The 21,635-nt window shown below is 37.4% G+C and overlaps 1 protein-coding gene and 1 long non-coding RNA gene across 6 annotated transcripts in view; one reads left to right on the forward strand and one right to left on the reverse strand.

The window, feature by feature from the left end:
• The window catches only part of MRTFB (myocardin related transcription factor B), an 80,343-nt gene that overhangs the window by 48,400 nt on the left and 10,308 nt on the right, over positions 1 to 21,635 (forward strand). For 4 of the 5 annotated variants that reach the window (XM_030481470.1, XM_030481466.1, XM_030481467.1 and 1 more), the window contains 9 exons: positions 1,896 to 1,951; positions 2,542 to 2,617; positions 3,557 to 3,718; positions 4,278 to 4,462; positions 10,975 to 11,115; positions 12,603 to 12,850; positions 14,412 to 14,565; positions 16,627 to 17,652; positions 19,403 to 19,558. In XM_030481470.1, coding sequence (XP_030337330.1) covers positions 1,896 to 1,951; positions 2,542 to 2,617; positions 3,557 to 3,718; positions 4,278 to 4,462; positions 10,975 to 11,115; positions 12,603 to 12,850; positions 14,412 to 14,565; positions 16,627 to 17,652; positions 19,403 to 19,558 — 2,204 coding nt within the window. The remainder of the gene's footprint in view (positions 1 to 1,895; positions 1,952 to 2,541; positions 2,618 to 3,556; positions 3,719 to 4,277; positions 4,463 to 10,974; positions 11,116 to 12,602; positions 12,851 to 14,411; positions 14,566 to 16,626; positions 17,653 to 19,402; positions 19,559 to 21,635) is intronic. The other variant, XM_030481469.1, reaches the window with a different exon arrangement.
• On the reverse strand, positions 10,968 to 16,631 carry LOC115606111. Its single transcript, XR_003990816.1, has 2 exons — positions 14,875 to 16,631; positions 10,968 to 14,352 (listed from the first exon to the last, which is right to left on the reverse strand). It is a non-coding gene; the product is annotated as an uncharacterized LOC115606111 (long non-coding RNA).

Genomic DNA, 21,635 nt, shown 5'->3' on the forward strand with positions numbered 1-21,635 from the left:
GTGAGTATCAGTAACAAAGGCAGTAACAGAGGCAGTGGATTAGGCCAGGCATTGGGTGCTGAACACTGGATCATATGACCTAATGCAGAAGTTTCTATGCCTAAGCCTTCCTGAGTATGAATCCCTTTCCAAGAATCTTGGGGTTTTGGCGTTTTGGGGTTTTTTTTATTTTTTTTAGAAATTGTTTTAAAGTGTTTTTTCCAGTTGCCAGAAGTTCCTGATCAACGTGCTACAACTGGCAAAATGTCCAAACTGGTCCAAAACAAAGATTATATATATAATGGTAAAAACTCAATGAATGCCTTTAGTTGCTGTCTTTGGAAGAGTTAAGATGCTACTGATGACTTTAGTGTGACATGTCTCGTGAAGGCAGCAACATCTCCAAGTTCATAAATACATTTAGAGATGTATTTATGATTTCAGAACTCTCTCATGCTGAGCTTCTGACTCTTTGGCCTGGCTACCTACCCTCCTTGACAGCTATGCAAGAAGTTATTGGTTCTTCAGTAAACCATTTTTCTCTCTTACACTGGAATTTAATTGCTGATCCTACTGCTTTGACAAAAAAATGTTTGTAAATTTGGATGTTTATTGTATTTGTATGTCTGAATTCACAGCACTTGCATTTTGAAAGTAATTGCTTTATGCAGTTGAACTTTAGAGTCCATTTTTCCCTTATTGATTTCAGTCTGTTAGAGATGATGGTATTTCAGCAGTAGCACTTGTGATTCCTAAATTGATTTTTAGGTATCATAAGAGAGTCCTCCTGAATATGGCCTATTTAGTGGCCTAGAATTCAACTGCAGTTAACTCTTTCTTTAGAGATGTTTTGATGTTCTTCCACTTGGTCTCCCAATGACTATGCTAATTGTTTAGTATAATGTCTTCTGACATGTTTTGGAGATCAGCCTCGCCTCAGGATGAGGGGTGCACAGAAAACATCAAGAATTCCTAAGTGGTCAAGGTAATAGGTCCAAGTTGTCAAAAGAGTCAACTGTGAAAAGTGATTTTCCTTAAAACTAACAAAACCCCCAGCCATTGAACACTTATCAACATTATGTCAAGCTGTTATAAATAGCCCAGTGTGCACTGGGTAATTCTCGCTTGAAAGCACAGTATTATAAAGCTAATCTCTTCTTGCAGGTATACAGCAGACTTCGAATTGCTTTGCTAAAGCATCTTCACCTTCCCAGGCCTGTAGTGTTGATTATCTTCAGGAACAGAATGATTGGTTTCTTTTTGAGTGAAACCTGGGAAAAAACTTCTAAATTGTCAGAAAGTGTAAAAGATTTTGTTTTGCATATTTGCAAAGTGCATCTTCTCTCTGCCAAAAGTGTGGCAAATAAGATGGATTCTGGCTGCTGCCATTTCACTTCCTTTCAACAATCTGGTTGAGATAGTGGTTTTTACTTGTGGCTGTTCAGCAGCTAACCATCATTCTGCTTTCCAGTCTGAACGTTTGAGGCTTCTACAATTTAAATCAGCACAGATAGTTCTTAAGAGATAGGCCAGTTCTCTCTAGTAACAGCAAGTATGAGGTATAGACATAGTAAATACAGTGGAACAAATGAAGCAGTATTCTGGCATTCTGAACATTACCTCTTAAAATTTCTACTGTGGAACAGTTTTGGTAAATAGGTCCCAGTATACACAGTGAAATAGTTAACTGTTACATGGTAATATCTGTTAAAATCAAATATTCCAAGTACTCTGTATAGCAGTGTTGCTCATCTCTGATAAATATAAGTGAATACAGCTAGTATGAGTCAAATGTAAGCCTGGTAAGATGCAAACACAACTCTGAGATGGTGTTAAACACTCATGCACACCTACTGATTAGGGTATTTCTTTTGGAAATCACTTCTGTCAATTTAACTCTTCCTCTCCCTTCACAGCCTTGAAAAGTCCAGCTGCATTCCATGAGCAGATAAAGAGCCTGGAGCGCGCCAGGGTAAACCATTTTGTGCAAACTTGTTATTAATATCTGAATTGGATAGTTGTGTGTGATACTGAATTCTCTGAGTACGTGAAAAAATTATTACCATTACAGTAATAACCTGTGCTTTTATCTTGGAAGAATCCATTAAAATAAAATATTGGCGTCAAATTCGAGAGGAACTTTGTTAAGCCTTCACAAATGAAGGTGGGGGAATAAATTTACAGTCATGATGTAATACATGGCTTCACTGAGTTAAGGATAGTATACATGGGTAAAGTATGCTCGTGCAGTATTTCTGAAGCAAATCTATACTATTGTGATGTTGTGTGGTGGTAGGAGGTCAAATCGAAAAGCATTCCCAACTTGTCTGGGGAAGACAGAAGTTCATTAGCACTGCTTGACTGATAGAAAACCAGAATAAACCAAACCCCTCTACAGTTCTAGCAGTTCTAGCAGCAGTGTCCACGTTCTAGCAGCAGTGTCCACCCACCTAAATGCAACTGCAATTATTCATTGATTGGACATCAGAGGTTTATCAAACTATTTTGGTTTTTCTCGTACGTAGTAGTTAATTCCTATGCTATTTCCTTATTTCTTTAAAGACTGAGAATTTCTTGAAGCACAAGATTCGCAGCAGACCAGACCGCTCTGAGCTGGTCAGAATGCACATCCTGGAAGGTATGTACCCAGCTCTAGGTACATTTTGAGCTCTATTGGAAGGAACATCCATTCTGCACACAGTTTCCTAACTGGATTAGGCTTTGATATGAATTATTTCTAAAGGTTTATATGCTCTACAGTGTCTGTGGTAATCTGTATAATAATAGATATATCCATGGTGGTACTCAAAAATTACGTGACATCCTTGTACTCCCTCTCCACCACCACCCTAACCAACCTTTAATGAACTTGACTTTTACCCTGCCTTGTTATTTTCCATGTTGCTCAGGTCATATGAAACAACAGTCTTTTTATGAATGGGGATGTATTACTGTGTTTCATCATACTCTTACCAAATACAGAAGTTACCAAATAACCATGATCCAAATCAATTTAACAGCCATTGCTTTTCAAAACATGTATTTGGATACTAACCCAGATAAGAGTCTCCATATCGACAGATCACATCCATATTGACAGACTATCTCCATATTTTCATTGAAATACAATTACGAAGACTCAAATTTGTGCTAAAAGCTATTTTAAAAGGTAAACTTTTTAAGATGCTTGTCAAGAGAGAATACAAAAATCAATGGATTAAACCTTTACCATAGCTTACACTGGTAAACCATTGGAGCAGGAAATGCTGTCTTCAGATTATAATAAGTGTTTGTTATTTTATATTCCCTGCTTTATTGTTGGACATTATATAAATGTTTACCAAAAGTATTACTGCTGTTAGAAAAGAGGTTATATTTATAGAAAAACATGATCATGAGGTTGAAAAACATCTACCCACAGAATCTTGTTTTTGCTTATTAATTTGAGAATTTTCAGAATACTACTTGCCTGCTTTTGATAAAAGTGGAATGGTTACTGCAAAGACAAGACAATGTTGTTTGCCATGAAATTGGAGAAAAGATGGAGCAGAGCATTTAAATGAATCTATCTTTTTAGAGACCTTTGCGGAGCCTTCGCTACAAGCCACTCAGATGAAACTGAAGAGAGCTCGCTTGGCAGATGACCTGAATGAGAAGATTGCTCAGAGGCCTGGCCCTATGGAACTGGTAGAAAAAAATATTCTTCCTGTAGACTCCAGCGTTAAAGAAGCTATTATAGGCAAGTATGAGTCCCACAGCTTCTCTGCTATCTGCCTGGCATTGTGGAATGTAATAATTTAACTTTTGAGGGTAATGTTCACTAGAAGAAAATATACTCAAGGTTTATTACTACTTATTCTTTCAGCTTCTCAGTCCTAAACATCATTTAATTAAAGTTATCCTATTTTTATTCAAAACTAAGTTTTAATTACTAAGTTTTAATAGTTGGAGTATAATACTGTCTTTGGAAAGACTTGTTTCTTAATAAAAATTACAACAAAATAATCAAACAGCTGTGGCCACTACGTGATCTCTCCTGGGTGCCTGTGTGCATGCCACGGCTGCTAAATGTACCTTTGAATCACTATGCACTTAGCTTTATCGATCCCTTGAATGTGATTTAATATGCCTATCATTATATTAAAAACACAATAAATGTTTACGTACCATATGTTTAGACTGTGCTGAAAACTGATCATTTTTCCAGCAGTTGGCTAATTCTGTCACCAATGTCTAAATTTACTTTGTGCAACAACAAAAAAATAATTGTTTTGCTTGTTTCTTTGTAAACATTGTAGCAGTTGGACAAGAGAATTATCCTCAAGCTTTGGATGATTATTCCTTTGATGAAGACAGCAGTGATGCTTTATCACCAGATCAGCCAGCCAGCCAAGAATCCCAGGGTTCAGCAGCTTCCCCTGGTGAGCCAAAACCAAGTGACTCACCATCACCAGTAACACCAAATGCTGCTACATCAACACAGGTACAGTTTTTAAGTGTTGAAACAAAATATTCACAGTATGAGCTTTGGTCTGGGACTGTAGAAACGGGGCATAGTTTCACATGGAATGAATTCATTTGCTGTTGGAAAGGAGTGCCTGGGACTCTATTTTGTGTTTGGGAGTGTACAGACTAGAACCCGGGCTTAGCTGTTGGCAGTGATGAAATTCCCATAGACTGTGGTAAAGCCATAAATTCACTGAAATTCATTATGGCTGATAAAAGATCTACAGCTTTCCCAGAAGTTGTTTAAAAGGTCACATCTATGGTTTACTCCAGCTGTTATTGATTACTTAATGTCTTTCTTCGTTCTGGGCAAGGTCTTGAACTCGTTTAGAATAAAAGTTAGCTGAAACAACAACAGTTGACGTCAGTTCCATTACATCTCCAGTGAAGTCAATTAAAAAAATAGGTTTCCCACATAATTCAAATGTTCTGTCCTACAGTTTTAAAATACTGCCTACAGAATTTACTATTTGAGAAATTAAAGTAACTTTTACGCTGATTTTTCTATGAGGTTTTTAGTATTTTTTTTAGTTACTTACAAAGAAAGGAAAATAACTAAGTCTGCCATAGCAGATAAAATGTCTTTATGGTAGAGCATTTAAATGCATGACAATTTAAAGAACAGTGCATTTGAATGAAAACACTTGACTTTTCTCAAGAGTGTTTATGTGCTGAAATGAAGAGTGACAAAATTTTTGCCGTATATCAATGCTGAATTGGTCGTTGAATCAAATTGACACAAGTCTGCTGAGCTATTGTGTGTGCTAGAAAAAAGCCCTTGATCTTGAACTGCTGTTTCTCCCAGTAAGCCCATTTTCCTGTTGTACGTAAGTGGAAGCAGCTGTATTACTATCACAATAATTTATGTTTCAGATTGCTGCATTTTACCATACTATCCATGTTTAAATTTAATGAATCATTTAGTGAAAAGACTTGGGTGTTCATCACAGTTATATATATATGAAGTGACTACAAATGGCATCAATTTAATAATATTGCTCTCAGCCTTTGTACTTGATACCAATACACCATGTGTGTATAAGCAAACAGAAATTTCGGTAGTGTTATCATTTCTGTTTGATTAGCTGAAATGTTTTCTATTAATTTGAACAGTATTTCTTAAGCAGAAAGTGTTAATTCAATGGAAATTCAACAGCTTTAAAACTTGTTTCATTTTATGCAAGTCTGTACATGCTAAAACCAAGTTGTTCTAGCCTGTATATCTTTAAAATACTTTATTTGGAAAGAATTTGAGAGTATATTAAAATTTGACCAATATGTAAATGGTACTACCATAAATGTGTAATATTCTTCAGGTTAATATTGATCAACTGTAATGGATTTTTTCCTCAGGAGGACTTTCCAAGAGTGTTCCTTCATCACTTTCTACACTACAGTAAAGAGAAAAAGATGCATAAATTTGCCTTTTTTTTTAATCTTTTAATTTTTTTTCATGCCTTCCTTTTTATTAAGCATTCTTTTGGAAAATGCATGTATTTCTATATTTGAACTCTCAGAGGATGTGTAGCAAAGCAGAGCTCTATACAGGGAACTGTGCTGCAATATATAAATTAAAACACAAACAAAAGATAAGACAGAACTGATTATGGAGTTCTTACTGCATAATGTAAAAAATAAACAGTTAAACAGGAGATAAATATTGTTTGTGCCCCAAAGATGTTATTGTCTTAATGACCATGGATACTTCACAACTGAGTAGTTTAGGATCTGCAATTACTCTCCTTGGTTTTCTTATTACTATAGTGGATAGAGAAAGTCTTGTGAAGTTCATATTCAAAACCAGTGCTGGACACGAAGTACAGCACATCCACTTTATTTCATTGTTCCCTAACATACAGATTAAGATGTGAATTTGGTTTCATGTAGAGAGAATGTAATTTGTGTTGAATAAATTGAAAACAAACCACATGAAATTAGATTACTAAGTAAAGAATTAGGTTCCTAATGGAGAGTTAAATAAAAATACTCAAAGCAATACATGCCAAAAGCTTTTCAAGTAGGAAGCATAAGATAGATATGTGATTGCAGCAAAAACATAACAGAGCACTTGAATTTGATTGGAAAAGTGCTTCAGCTAGAACTTCAATCCTTAGCTTATGGATTTCGTAACATTACAGCCCCTTCTGTGCCCAGATCCAAAATGTGAAGCTGCTCTTCTTTAGAATAAAACAGCTGCTTACCTTGTTCCTTTGGAAATAAAGAACAACAGCACAGCATGTCTCTACAGGAGATGTGTCTGGGAAACTGCTCCTTCATTCTTTTAATTTCCTCTGACAAATTTTACATTTTATTACAACATAAAATACAAAGAATGTTTTGAAAACAGTGGAGTGCAGCCAGAGTTCTTTTCAAGGCTTCCTCCTCCACACATTTCCAGGCTTGAGAGGATGTAACATAACTTTGAGAACCTTCAGCTCTTGTTGACTCATGACCTAAAACTTGCTTTAACCTGATGTATTTGCATCTGGTAAGGATTAGGCAGTTTAACCACACCACTCTAGAGAGATAAAATTGTGGCGTTCACAATTTTGAAGACATTAAACAGTTACTGTCAAAACAGCTCAAGTATTTTGCTTCATGAGACAGAATATAATGACTGTTTTCTTAATATATTCACTGTAGCTTGTTGACCTGCTAGATGCTTGTTTGCAGTTAGGTCCAGAAATCATATTATCTGTGACTGGAAATAGAAGATCAGTTTAAAGGAAACAGTCTTTACATTACTTTATGAAGTAATCAAGTGAAGAAGTTGAAACCTGTTAATTTCGTTTATTTCAATTTAAAAATATATCAAGTAAATTATTTACACAGTTCATTGCTTCATCTAACGGGGTAAAACGGGGAAGTCTGTAAAAAGCTTTATGTAGCCATTAATCCTTTGTCATTTAGGATAACAACTAACGTAAGGAAAAAGTAATTCGCTGTATGGCAAGAGGAGAAGGTTTAACACCGTGATTTCAAGCAATATGAATAAAGGGGGGAGGGGTGAGTTTTCTGTTTGTGTTGGGTGTTTGGTTTGGTTTTGGGTTTTTTTGAAAGTTACTAACTTTTCCATTTGAAGGAGTTTTGTAGTGCTGTCATTATGGAGTTTTCATAGCCTATAAAGGGGTTGCTAAATAGTATGTTTGAAGTCAAGTTATTTGTTTGGGTTCAGGAAGGATCAGGATGATGAGTTGTAGAAGATAATTTAATCAGTAAGCTGAAGGATCAAATGTTTAAAATGCTTTTTAGATGGGACTTCAAGAAAAGAAAATGTAAGACCCAGTGAAAATCATGAGATCATTAGGATTCTCCTGTGCTTTATGGTAATACTGTACATGACACTTTGAATCAAAGACAAAACTAAGTGTTTTTTTAAATGCTACTGCTATAACTGGAATAAGCCTTTTAAACTTGATAGGAGTGCAGTATGTTGGAATACAGCACCCAGAACCCTTGCTTAAAGGGTAAGTCCCTCTAAAGTACCCTGCCAATTCTTATGCAAGTCCAGCAAATAACAGATACTGTGTAGATATCGGATGCTTTCCAGAGCAAACACTTTGAAAGTTCGATATAAAAATAGAGGCATTTATATCTTTAGCCTGCCACCATAAACTGACACAACCCCAAGACAGGCATGTGTGCAATGTTTTCAGTGACTACACATGGCACACTAAATATTGCAATTTATTAGAGCAGTATCAGGAGCTTTTCCTCTGGAAAGCACTATAGAAGGATCACAACCACTATACAGTTTAGATAGGTTATGGCAAGCTCACTACAGCTGCTGGTTGGCACGTGATGCTTGGAGAGGCAGCAAAATGTGTAAAAGAAACACAGAGATAGAAGGGAAAGTTACTATAATTTAATTGTAAGCTGAAGTCAGAGAGTTCAGTGCCTGGAGACTGGCAGCTTGATAACTGCCATCCCAGAAATACACAAGAACCAGGACATAAAGTTGCAAAATGCATACCATGTGTTTTTAGCAGATTGATTTAAGTCCTTTGTGTTACAATCTCATGGAGGAATAGTAGAGCATAGGAAGGAATGAATTAGGGAGAAGTACCCATTTGACTTAATTAGAATGCAAGGTTTTAGAATGTATTTTGAAGAAAAAGGATATTTATTGATAGGGATATAAAGGATGGGCTTTTATAAGAAAGAATACTGTATTAGGTGACCTAATTGCTTTTTTAAACAATGGAAATGCAGCTGATCTCATCTGTCTAGATTTAATACTTCAAGATACTAAACACTAGCAAAACTTGAGAAGATTGAGTTTAGCAGAGGTAAGACACACAGGGAAGTTGTGGGTCGAAAGAAAGATGGTAATAGTACTCTGCAGGAGTTGATCTGGGGACATTATGGTTTCATGTTACCATTAACAACCTTGACATAAGACAGGGTCATGCAGCAAAAGCTAGAAGGCATAGTCAGCACAGAGTTTTGGTATTATGCAGAAAGAACTTGTTGATTGGGCTTGTAGGAGACTCAAGAGAAAACTGAGGAGGAATACAGTGTGAGTGCAGTGGTCAGCAGTGAGGTAACTGAGCTACGGTGTTACTGCCTCTGTGACATTGCAAGTGTGCCAGACGAGATGATTCGAGTATGAGTGTTAATGCCACTATAAGGATCCAGTGAAACCACATATGAAATATCCTATACATTTCCAGTTACTTATACCCAAGACAGACTAATAAAAACTAACAAAACAGGATTATCAGAGAATGAAAAAAATCTCTTATGAGAAAAGAATAAAAATTAATTTGTGTAGCTACAAAACCAAGGGCAGAGATCTGTTTATGTATAGCATCTGTATCCCATCAGAGGGATATTCACTACAGAGGGAAATAGGTTTTAAATCAGAAAATAATTTCAGCACAGAAAAAAATTGATAGGACAAAGTTAAGCTCGGTGAAGTTTGGTTATTATGCAGGAAAACTTTTGGGAATTTTCTGGTAGGCTGGGAAAAGAATAATAATAAAAAAGACCTAAGCCTATAGGGACTTTAAGAAGTTTATAAAAGAAATTGCACACATGATATTTTTAGCAGCAAGGGAACAAACTCAGTAAAGTTCAGGCTATTGGATTGTACCTGCACAGTAATGTAATCCAGGAGAAACATACCTCCTGGCAGTCAGAACTGTGCTTTCCCTGAAAATAGGAAGCTGTCGCTGCAAAATGCATCTGTGCTGCTGCATGATCATTCTGAAACAAGAAGCTCATTTCCCTATGTTGACGTTTGACCCTCATGAAAGAGGCTGTTCTGACAGTACTAATTTGGGTGGTAAGATTCTCCTTGTGTACACGTGATTCTGACTTCCCAGACAGAAGATACTGGACGCCCCCCATCCTGAGGGGATGAAGCCCTGTTCTCTGCAGCTTCAGGAGGCTACTGCAGTACAGATGGAGTGTGTCTAGGGGCAAATATTAATGGTGCTTCAAGCAGCGTAAAAACAAATGGAGGTATCTCTGCTAACAATGCACTCCATTTTCCTTTCATTATTTTTAATCCTTAGCTCTCCTTTTCCTCAACATTTTAAAAATTTTTTTTGAACTATTTTTCTGTACTTAGTTGCATATAAAAATGTAGAAATTATTTATATTCATAAAATCTGTAATTCCTTGGCTCTAGAAGCCTTGATATGTGAAACTTGGTGACACTAACAAGAAAAGAAGTTTATTTGACGTAACCTTTTTCTGTAATTCTGAATGACTACCTTGAAGAGAAGATTTCTTTTGTATCCTTATGTCAGGAGCAGAAGTACTTCAGTGACAGCTGTCAGTTCTAGAAGAACTTTGCAATTACAAAGCTAAGAACTGGCATCAGTTAGGTAATCTGATTCTGGGCTACCAGCCAGAGACAAATACATGTTAGGAGCAGTTTAAGTAAAACGTTCTTGACTTGAATGGGTGAGGTACTTCTGAGGGGCCTTCCAGCTCTTTTTGTATGATTTTGAATGAAAGACAGAAAGAAAATGTTTTCATGTATGTTAAAAGAAGAAGAATTCTGCTTTTTTTGTATGTTGTTATAAATCCTTTTGGATTATCATTCTTTCTACTTGCAGAAAACCCAACAATAATAATTAAGAAAAATTTCATTATTGGGAAAATATGTAGTAAGATATACTACTAAAATTGATATTAAAATCAATTACTGTTTTGCCTTGGTGAAACTGGAAGCACTGTACAGTATTTGTAAAACGGACTTCAGATGCATTTACATGCAGTAGATAAAATGCAAACTAAGCAGTCAAGGAAAGAAACCAGTTTATCCTATTTGCTATATTTGAAGTGTACCAAAATGTACCTTTTTAGAATACGTGTACACATGTACACAAAAGAGTCCTTGTTTTGCCATTCCTCCTAAAACTATTTAGTGAATTTGCCATGACAGTAAATTGTGTTAACCTTTTCACATTCTTGCAATGACTCAGATGGTGGATGTTTTTAATGGTTTTCTTTTTCCTTATATTTTTTTAATACTAGTATCCACCTTTAACCTCTCCAGTTCCTGAATTTCTCAAAACTCCCTCTACAATCGAACAGCACGTTACACGTTCTACTGCTACAACAACCCTGACCACAAATACTGTATCTGCAGCAAAGCCCGGGCCAACGTTAGTAAAGGTAGGTACCTGTTATAATGGCATCTGAGGAGTATGTTCTTAACCTATGTCCTTTTCCAATGCTATATCTAATGAAAAAAATATATGAATAATGTTATAGTGCCTAGAACTAACAACGTTTATTAGTGGTCAGGAGAACACACTGTGGTGTTGAGTGAAAGCTTTCGTATGCTAAGATCCATCATTAACAGTTGTAGGTACTGGCTCGTTACTCCAAGAGGTCTTGACAGTACAGTTGTACTGTATAATTCTGCAGAATTATGCATTACATTGCTATGTGAGTTTTCAAGAAGTTAGGACAATAGATTTTTGCAGTGTTGAGTTTCTACTTTCTACGGGTTAAATTAATTGTTTCTAATCTAGTTTTGTGTGGAGAATAATTTAACAGAAACAGAGGCAACCACATTCATAGTCTACCTGTAACCAAACTGGTGAACAGCATTGCTCCTTTTCTGCACCTGTTTTCTTAGTTTATTATTGTGTAAGCAGAAGGCACTGTGTGAGAGAAGCTATTCTATCCTTGTATTTGAGTACCAGAAGAACATACTTGGTTCTCTCTTCTGCACTGACCTCGCCAGCAGCATGGAAAGCTTTTTCAAATCCAATTAGAGTGGGATTTGTGTTAGAAAACGTCTACAATATTTCATTTCAGCAGCTTTGCAAAAGTTCTTCAGCTGTGTAACGACTGTACGTGGACTTCTGCCTAACGACATGAAGTTAATTTTCAGTTAAATTTACAAGGATGAACTCTAATAATTATTTTCTAGCATAAATTTGGCTCTATCCAGTGAAATCACTGGACTTGTACCAGCTTACTTAACACAGGACCTTAATGATAAATTCAGATATCCCCCAAAACAGGCTGTGTAATAAATATGCATGGATCAACACAGGATTTCTGCTTCGATACCTTCTGTGTGACTAGGTAATGGCCTTTAACTTTTCACTCAAAATAATTTTAAAGAGCTTGTAAAGGAAGGGAGCTCCACCACATGTGCAGGTCTTGCTAATAGGGATGCTGCTGGAAGTTTCCCAAGAGTGATGGTGTAATTTATAGGACTGTCCATGCTTTTAATCTAGACTTGTAAGTACCTATGAGCTGAAAGGTGTTTACAGGCAGACTTTAAGATTCTAGCTTTTCCTTGTACCAAGCGCTAAGTGACTTTGAACTTCCCTGTTTAAGAAGAATGCCTCTTTGCAATGGCAGGTTGTGACTAGCAGAATCCCTTAGCTTCATTTGTGCCGTCTATTAAAAAACATTCACGAACTGATTCAATGACTCCTCCTTGTGCACAGTATAAGCCAGCTGGAGTATGTTACTTTTCAAGGGTAGTAAGTGATGCTTCAAGGCAGGTTTGCAGGATAATTATATTCAGCAACTGTTCGCAGTAAGGGTGCTCCTATAAGCTTTATGTTTGTACCTTTCGTAGCTGCTTGTAAAGGAGATGGCTGTAACAGTTATTTCAATCTTTTTCCATCCATAAACAGCAAAGCCACCCAAAGAACCCAAATGACAAGCATAGGAGCAAGAAATGTAAAGAACCTAAGCCAAGGGTGAAAAAATTGAAGTATCATCAATATATTCCACCTGATCAGAAAGGTGAGAAAAATGAGCCACAGATGGACTCCAACTATGCTCGTCTGCTACAACAGCAGCAACTGTTTTTGCAGCTGCAGATCCTGAGCCAACAGCAACAACACTACAACTACCAGACAATTCTACCTGCACCACTGAAGTATGTGAAGCATTGTTTGTGTCCTTTAAAGATATGTACATCAGTTACAGACTTAGTGCTTTAGAAGGAAGCATGTTTTGCAAATGTTAAGAGACGTTTGGAACCTGAAAAAACTGAAATGGCAATGTGCATCACTGTGGGTATTACGTGCCTCATTTAACAAGGTTGATGAGGTGGTTCTCTTGTTAAGATACTCCTAATTATTTTTGTATGACATTGAAACAGAACCTCTTACCTGTCAGACACATTTTTTTCTGACCTAGATGCATATTTGAAACTCAATTATGCAAAAGCCAGAAATTTTTGACATCATTTTCACCCAAATGTGACGTAGGCAGAGCAGAAGAGCAGCTTACTGACAGTGGCTTTTACAAAGACACATACTATTGTCGTTTTATTGTCTTTTTACATCAGTTTCACAGACCACATTTTTGCAGTTCCACAAAAAAGAAGAAACAGTCACTGTAAATTTGATAAAATGTGTATATTGCTCATAGCTTCATCATTGATGCTTACATGAGTTCCTTATCAGTGTTGATCTTTAGCACTCTTAACAGTGAGAAATATACTTTCTTATTTAGAGGTAGAAGCAGTCAGAAAAATGAATCTTTAAAGCACTGCCAACACCCCGTAGCAGAATAAGATGACTACTATCTGCAGGATTTCATTCTCACCATCTAAGATCAATCTTTTCCTGGAAGTGCTTATAGTGTAATATGCCACAGTCACACAACCCTAAATTCAAATGACTTTCAACTGGGTTGGTTTTTTGGTTTTTTGATTTTTTTAATGAGTTTTCACTGAGTTATTTTTCCTCAGCAAGCAAGGCTAGAAAAGTTAAAGATACCATCTGTGGTTATATTTATAATTACCGTGTATCCTAACGTTTGGACTAGAGATGTTTCTGCCTGCTTACCCACGCTTCTTCTGTTCCATTTACTGACATTTCAGAAACATTTCTACATAAATCAGTTGAACGAAATAAAAGAGCTGACTTATGGTAGCTGGTGTCAATGATGGCATTTTTAAGTTTTTTACAATTATTTTGAGATCCTCATTTGAGATTCTTCTTAGGAATACAGCTGATAAAAATGCATCGTCTTCAGGTTAAACTGCCTTCACATTGGTCTTAATTATGTATGAACATGGGGCATGTGTGTTGGTTTGATACATTGTTCAATATTGTGGGTTTTCTTACTGATGTCAAACAAAACCCTAACTAGTTGCCCTAGTTAATGAGTGATTTGTATGAACTGATTCTGCAGTCCATAGAGTCCTCCAGGGATACCGTGACAATAATAAAAACTATGAAACTTGAATTAGTATGCTTCACTGAAGAGAAAATAAAATACCAACATGCTACACTCCTGTTATGGTTTCTTCTCTGTGCTGTTTTACTAAAAATACTTAATGTCTTATGTTAAACGTGTTTGTTTAAAAAAAAAAAATCAATTTGTCCACTAACTTGATGAGACACTAGATTCAGAATCACAGCTTCTTGACTGAAAACATAATATATTTAGCATTGACATTACTTTCCCCTTTCTTTTATCGCTTGAAGGCCACTGAATGACAAGCAGAGTAACAACGGGAACACGCCACTGACTAATTTGAACAGCAGCACACCCACCTCAGCTGCCAGCTCCCCAAGACAGAACACTAATATTCCTAACCGGAAACCAGGACCTCTGCCTTCAAGCTTGGATGACTTGAAGGTAAAAATAAAAGGGATTTGTCTGTTCCTTTGCATTACCATAGGTCATAACTTGCAAACTGTTACTGTCAAGAGTAAGCCTGGATATTATCTACCAATGAAGACTGTACTTTTCTCTTAATTATTTACAATAAGGTTGTCAAAGTTTTCATACACAACTCTTCTGGATTTAAATATTTGTTTGAGTGAGCCTCCTCACATGCACATGCTCTAGAAATGACATTTCTTTCCTATAGAATTAGAAGAGGAAGAAGAATTTCAGACATTGTATAGGTACATAATTTGATACCTTGGGTAAACCATGAGGTACCCTTCATGTGAAGTTCTAGCCCAGGCAGATTAAACACTGGAACAGTAATTTCTCTGTAGAAGAGAATAGAACATAACAGAGCTTTTTACAAGAGTTCAATACATCATCTGAAAATTAACACTAAATTTCATAAAAGCTTCTTGAAGTTATAACTGTGTAAACTCTCTTTAAACTGCAATATGAAGGGATTGTATAGGATTTTCTTTCTTCAGAAATACATCAACAGGAATTAACACGATGAGGTACCTAATGAAAGTGAGTCTGAAGAAGCTTGTGGGGGTTTAGATTCAGATCCTTTCAATAGCAACCACAGGAATGTGCCAGACCTGAGCAGAAGAGTAGGGACATCTAGTGGGCAGTTGCTTCACGTCTCTCTTTACAAGGAGATGGGTTTCTGAGGATGGGAGTATTTTTTTAAACTTGACAGGATAAAAAAAAGGGTTTCGGAAGATCAGATTTTCAAGACAAGAATGTACTGTCATCAGTTAAAGTCAATCTTTTAGTATGAAACAAACCTATAAATTGCAATTCAAAATAGCATTTGAAATAAGCTTTTCAAACTTTAAGTTATTAACTATTAACTCTTTTAAGATATTAAATATCTGAATTTGTGCTTTTCAGCTGCTTTTCAGTGATCAAAGCTGTTCATTTATCCATTTCTGCATAATTTTTTGGTATTCCTGCTAATGTAGTAGCAATAACATAAGCTGTACTTGCAGACCTGCTAGTGGTGATTTTAACACTGAACATCTAAATCAGCTCTGATTAATGCTGAAATGCATTGCTGAAAACCAGAAGGATTGGAAACCACTCTCAAACAAGGGTAGAGGAGACCAGACTGGGGAAACAGCTGATAATCACTGTTAGGCAGACAGTTATTTGATACACAATTGATGTGGTTCTCAGAGATGCTAAAGGATTAATGTGACTTTTCATCATTTCCAAATCATGAGGACCTATAAAGTTCTAGACTGGCAAAGTACTGAAATATTTGAGGTCACTACCTTTTACTCTTTTAGAGGTAGTTCTAACATACACATAGCCCAAACACCCTACAGTTAGATGTGGTCTATGTATATCATTAGCGAAAGCCATTCTTTGTGACTGAATCACAGAATTAATTTACACGTAACACATTTGCACTTCACTTTGTCTGGAAGCTTACTGGAAAACTGACAGCATTTTTATTCCAGAAATTAGATTAATTTTGCTTGGTTACACTTTTTCTGTTTGTAAAAGAAACCCAGATGGCACATAGCTTCAGTTGTTCAGTTGGTAATTAGAGAGAGAAGCCTTTTGTGCTTCATGGGTCTATTGAGTCATCCAACTGACAACTGACCTGATAAAATTTCTCAGATCTATGTGTCTTGATGGTGTAACAAGGGGTTCAGTGTGCTGGTGTTCAGTGCTCTGATCTGCACTGCTGCCACACTCTACAGGTTTGCTTCATAAGCTTTTAGCCCAGAATTAGACCTGTACATTCACTTTCCCTTTTTGAATATTTATGAAAAATCTGCATAACTTTGCTATTATTCATCATACAACAACTGAGCACTACAAAGGTTTTAGCAACTTAAACAGTGAAATGAAGTAGGAGGTCATGGAAGTGTGCTCACAGATCATGCACACTGCCAGAACCCAGAGGTGTAATAACTAGTGAATATGCTGAAAATAATTATTCTTATTAAGATGTAATAAGGTAGAATGTATATAAATAAGTTTTACTTTTTTTCCTATTGTGTGTTATTTCAGGTAGCTGAGCTTAAAATGGAGTTGAAATTGAGGGGATTACCAGTGTCTGGAACAAAAACAGATCTTATTGAGCGTCTGAAAACCTATCAAGATCTTAATAACAATGGGGTTGCTACTAGTAGCTCTGTTACAGCAACCACTTCTACTGGGACCACAGGTAGCACTGGGGAAGTGACTGTGGCATTTCCTGTTGCAACACTAAATAAACCAGCAGCTAACACGATATCCAGCTTTCCTCCAGAAAAAACATCTACTGGACCTGGCTGCAAAGCAGTCAATACTGAAAACATTAGCTCTCCTTTACCTATATCTCCCTCTCCTTCAGAACAATCTAGTCTAAGCACAGATGACACTAGTATGGCAGATACTTTCACAGAAATGATGACCATGATGTCACCATCCCAGTTCTTAAGTACTTCACCACTAAGAGCAAATACAAGTGATGACAATCAGAATCGCAGTAGTGGAAACATCTCAACCATGGAGTTTGATGTAGCAGAAAAGGACCGAAAGCTTCAAGAAAAAGAAAAGCAGATTGAAGAGCTCAAAAGGAAACTGGAACAAGAGCAAAAACTTGTGGAAGTACTGAAAATGCAACTTGAGGTTGAAAAACGGGGACAACAGCAACAGTCTCAGACTTCTGGTAACTCAGCTGCTTTGGAACAAAAGCAATTCAGTACTGCTGTCAAAGATGAAAATGCCCTTACTGATTGCTCTAGTACCAGTCAATCTGTACCTGTAGCTAGTCATTCTTTAGGACAATCAGTATATACTAGTGGCCAGAATCCAGTCGCCAAAAAGGCAGTTGTTATCAAGCAGGAGATACCTGTGGCCAAAGCTGAACCTCAGAATGCCATTTCTCAATTTTATGTTAATCCACAGCGGCAGCCACAAACTGCAGTTGTTGCCCAACCTCAAGCTTTATTAACTACCCAAGGAACTGCACAGCTGCTTCTTCCTCTGTCTATCCAGGGACCAAATTCTACCACTGCAGTGCAGCTACCAGTTGGAAATATAAAGTTGCAGGTAAAGGTGTTTTTATTTTTCATCATGGAAATTGCATGGCACTATTTGCATAACTTATTATAATTAGGTAAATGTGCTGCTTGTAAGATTAACTTAAAAATCAGGCTTAGCCTTTTTCTGCTTTAGGGAAAAGAGTAGAAAAACTTAAGAGACAGTCTCTTTATAACTTCTTCTAGTACTTGCTTTCTTTGCGACTTTTGTTCCCAGATACTTTCCTGAAAAGTACCTGTCTTTCCATGCACTGTCTCCATGCACAGTTGGTGTTGATTTGTATCAGCATATGGAGTTAACCACGTTGTTAACTCCAAATTGTAATAGCTATAAACCCAGGACTTTAATTTGAGGTATACCTGTTTGCAAAATGGATGTCTGAACTTCTTGTGTGGTGATGGCTCTTAGTTAAAAATGTGAATGCTAGGTTGTAGGGCTCTACTGGAGTTATAGAAAGAAACCACAGTTACACAAATATTATTTCTAGACTGATTATAGGTAGTATCACAGTGAATAAATACAGCATAAACCAAGATAAGATATAAATGAAGAGGTTTAAGAGTAACCTGACCAAACTGAAACAGTTTAACCTGTTTCAGTTAAGGTAGATACCCAGTGGTATTATTGGGACTAGATGAAATCCCCTGCCACCCACATGGTTATTGTGCCAGCAAAGTATTCTTTCAGCCCCAGCACGTACTTGGCTGCTGTGGCATGTTGTGGGCTGAGGCTTTGGTGCTGTGTGTGCCATAACACTTAGCAACATTTATGAGGGCTGTAAAATTCTGATGAGGTAGGCCACACAGTCCGTAGTGCAAGAGCGGTTCCTGGTAGCTATGAAGCCAGACAGATCTTTGTCTAAATTGTTCTGAAATCCTGCTAGCATTCTCTAACAACCATAAGCAGCAGCTTCTGGTATTTCACTTCACTGATACTGCAGGAGTTTTCGTAACTAGCACCTAAAATTTTCTTTCTTGGGGTTAGACATGCTTCTTGCCTTTCAGTGGCCATTAAAAACTACTTTGACTATAGAATCATAGAATCATGGAATGGTTTGGGTTGGAAAGGACCTTAAGATCATCTAGTTCCAACCCCATGCCATGGGCAGGGACACAGACCAGGTTGCTCCAAGCCCTGTCCAGCCTGGCCTTGAACACTGCCAGGGATGGGGCAGCCACAGCTTCTCTGGGCAACCTGTGCCAGCGCCTCGGCACCCTCACAGGGAAGAACTTCTTCTTTCTATATAACCTAAATCTCCCCTGTTTAACTTTGAACCCATCACCCGTTTGTCCTATCACTACAGTCTCTGATGAGAAGTCCCTCTCCAGCATCTTTGTAGACCCACTTCAGATACTGGAAGGCCGCTCTGAGGTCTCCATGCAGCCTCTTCTCCAGGCTGAACTATGATCATCTTAAAAACAACCTTTTTCTTGCATCATCAGTTTTGTCTTTCTGGTTATTCAAACCCAGTTCTTATAATCCTTTCTTGCTGGTTATGCTCTCTCTATCTCTTACTATTTTCCTTGCTCTTCACTTAATCCTCTCCAGTTTGTCTTTATCTTTGTTAAACTTACTAAAACCTTTTAGCTGGGAACTCACCAGTACCAGAGTAAAAATTTTGTTTCCTATACACAGTTCACACTCATCCTTCCCAGAATACATGCTATTGCCATTCTGCATAATCTGTGCAATAGATTTTTACATTATGTAATTTACTGTGAGCTATGAATAATGCATATATTTTATCTTCATCCTTTAGGCTCAATCACAAGCTGGAATACAGACCCCATCACAAATACCTGCTCCTATTTCTTCCTCTGGCCTGGGCCAGACAGCACCTCAGATGCATACTCCACAACCAAAACAAAACACCATCACGCAGCATGCACTTGGTCAGACCCAACAAATCAGAAAGGTTTGTGGATACAACAAGCATTAAGATAAATAGTTGTGTAATCTAATTCTAGGCAGTGTCATCTACATCATATTTAAATGGTCAAGTCACTTAACATCTCCGTACCATGTTTTTCTGTGTGATACAATGGGCTTGCAACTTCTCTTTCCAACATTTTAGTCCATGCAGGACTTTATTTTTCAGTTGAAAATAAATACAGAAGGCTAAAAGACTTTTTCTCTTAATGGTAGTCTTCTGGCACCACTCTTACTACGTTCTTCCACGTGCTTGGCAGAAGTGGTATACCAGGTATTCTAGTCAGTTTCTCTTAGTTGGTGCTGCCTCAAAATGGAGGATTCCTGTAGGCAGTTCTTAAGAGAAAGCTTTTCCCTATGGCTTCAGAGATTTATCCTTCTAAATGAGTTCCTTTTAGTTTTCCTGCTTTCCTTGTTGGTTTCATCCTTACTTGCAAAGAAAGCTATGGACTCAGATACTGAGGATGCAATTCCAGTTAGTCAGAACCCTACCATACCTATGATACATCTCTACCTGAGTAATGCAGGCAGTGATTCAGAGAGATCTTTCTCTTCCTCAGTCAGTTCTGAAATGTCCCATTCCAAAACTAGTATATGTAAAAAACATATAGATCAGCACTGGATGCACAGCTGTGAGTGCCTGTCCAGTCATGTTCATATGATAACACACATCAATCCAACACCTCCTCTGAGCCTCTTTCAGGCTGACCTCTATTATTAAGGACTCAGAGATACCTTTACTGCTTCCTTACCAGTGCTAACAACTCTAGGGCTCCTATCACTTAGGACTATCACTAGGCAAGGTTTTTCAGCCTGTCTCAAGGAAAGAGTAATTCAGAAACAATTGAGATTTCAAAATGAAGAGGGTAATTTTTACAGTAATTTTTATGTAACACAAAATATCTCAGCCTTCAAAGTTTATATTTCAGTTTACAAAAGTGCATCATAAAACCCATGTTCTGATGTGATTTGGGGCTTCTACCTGTGCAGTATCTTTAATCTGCTTCTGCTAAGGCTCTTGTTCCAGATAAATTTTATCTCAGAAGATATTTGATTATGCCCTGCCATTCTCTAGATGCCTGACTAATAAAGGGGAACACAGTGAATGAGCATCACCACTCTTCAGACTGCTTGTTCAATCTGTTTCATTTCATCAACACTAAGCTTATCCTACAGAAGTCAAAACTGACAGAGACCCAAAAAGCAGATCTCATCCAGGTTCCCTGGCATTTGGTGAGGGGCTAATCTTACCTCATTAATTTGACAGGTCCCATATAGAAATTTTCTAGTCACCCTAGGGCATATACTTGTGCCAGAGACTAGCAGGTTGCTTCCTTTGCTGACTACAAGTTCCTTGAAATGATTGCAGGAGATGATAACCAAGGATTGAACCCTCTGTCTTTCCCCCATTCAGATCAGTTGTCATGGAGACAGCACAGTTCCCAACAGAGTTCTGTCTGCATGTGGCTGTCCCGGGGCTGAGCTGCCCGCCAGTCCTAGCTGGTTCTCTCACACACCTACTGCCATCTCTTACACAGGAGACCAGCAGCATAATTTCACTGCTTTTTTCATCAGAGTGTAAAATACTGATGTGATACAACACATCAGGACAGTCTTCATTCATTGAGCATTAGCTCTACCTCTCTGCTGTTTGCATTTCATACGGGTTGGCTATTTCAGCAGGCAGACTGAGCTAATGAACTGTGAGTGAGTAATGCTACTTAATAATTTAACACTTTTTAGTGAAGTTGGTCTTCCTAATAGTCATCACCTCCATAAATGGACTTTTCCCAGAACCAGTTTCCCTTGAATCTGTCTAGACTTTCTCAGGCAGCTGATTTTTATGTAAACCAGCTGATTATTCCGTTTATTTTCTCCTACACACTTAAGGTGTCTCTTCACATTGTAGCTACCTAATGGCCCTTGTTCTTCATTCAGTAATGAGACATCTCCATAGCCATTCTCCCCAGTGCCAGACAGCTGGAAAGTGCACGTTTTCACACAGATGATCCAGGGGGCTAACAAACTGGATCAAACCCTTTCAGAGCAGACTTAATTTGGTA

Source organism: Strigops habroptila, chromosome 4, assembly GCF_004027225.2.
Source record: "Strigops habroptila isolate Jane chromosome 4, bStrHab1.2.pri, whole genome shotgun sequence".
NCBI lineage: Eukaryota > Metazoa > Chordata > Aves > Psittaciformes > Psittacidae > Strigops > Strigops habroptila.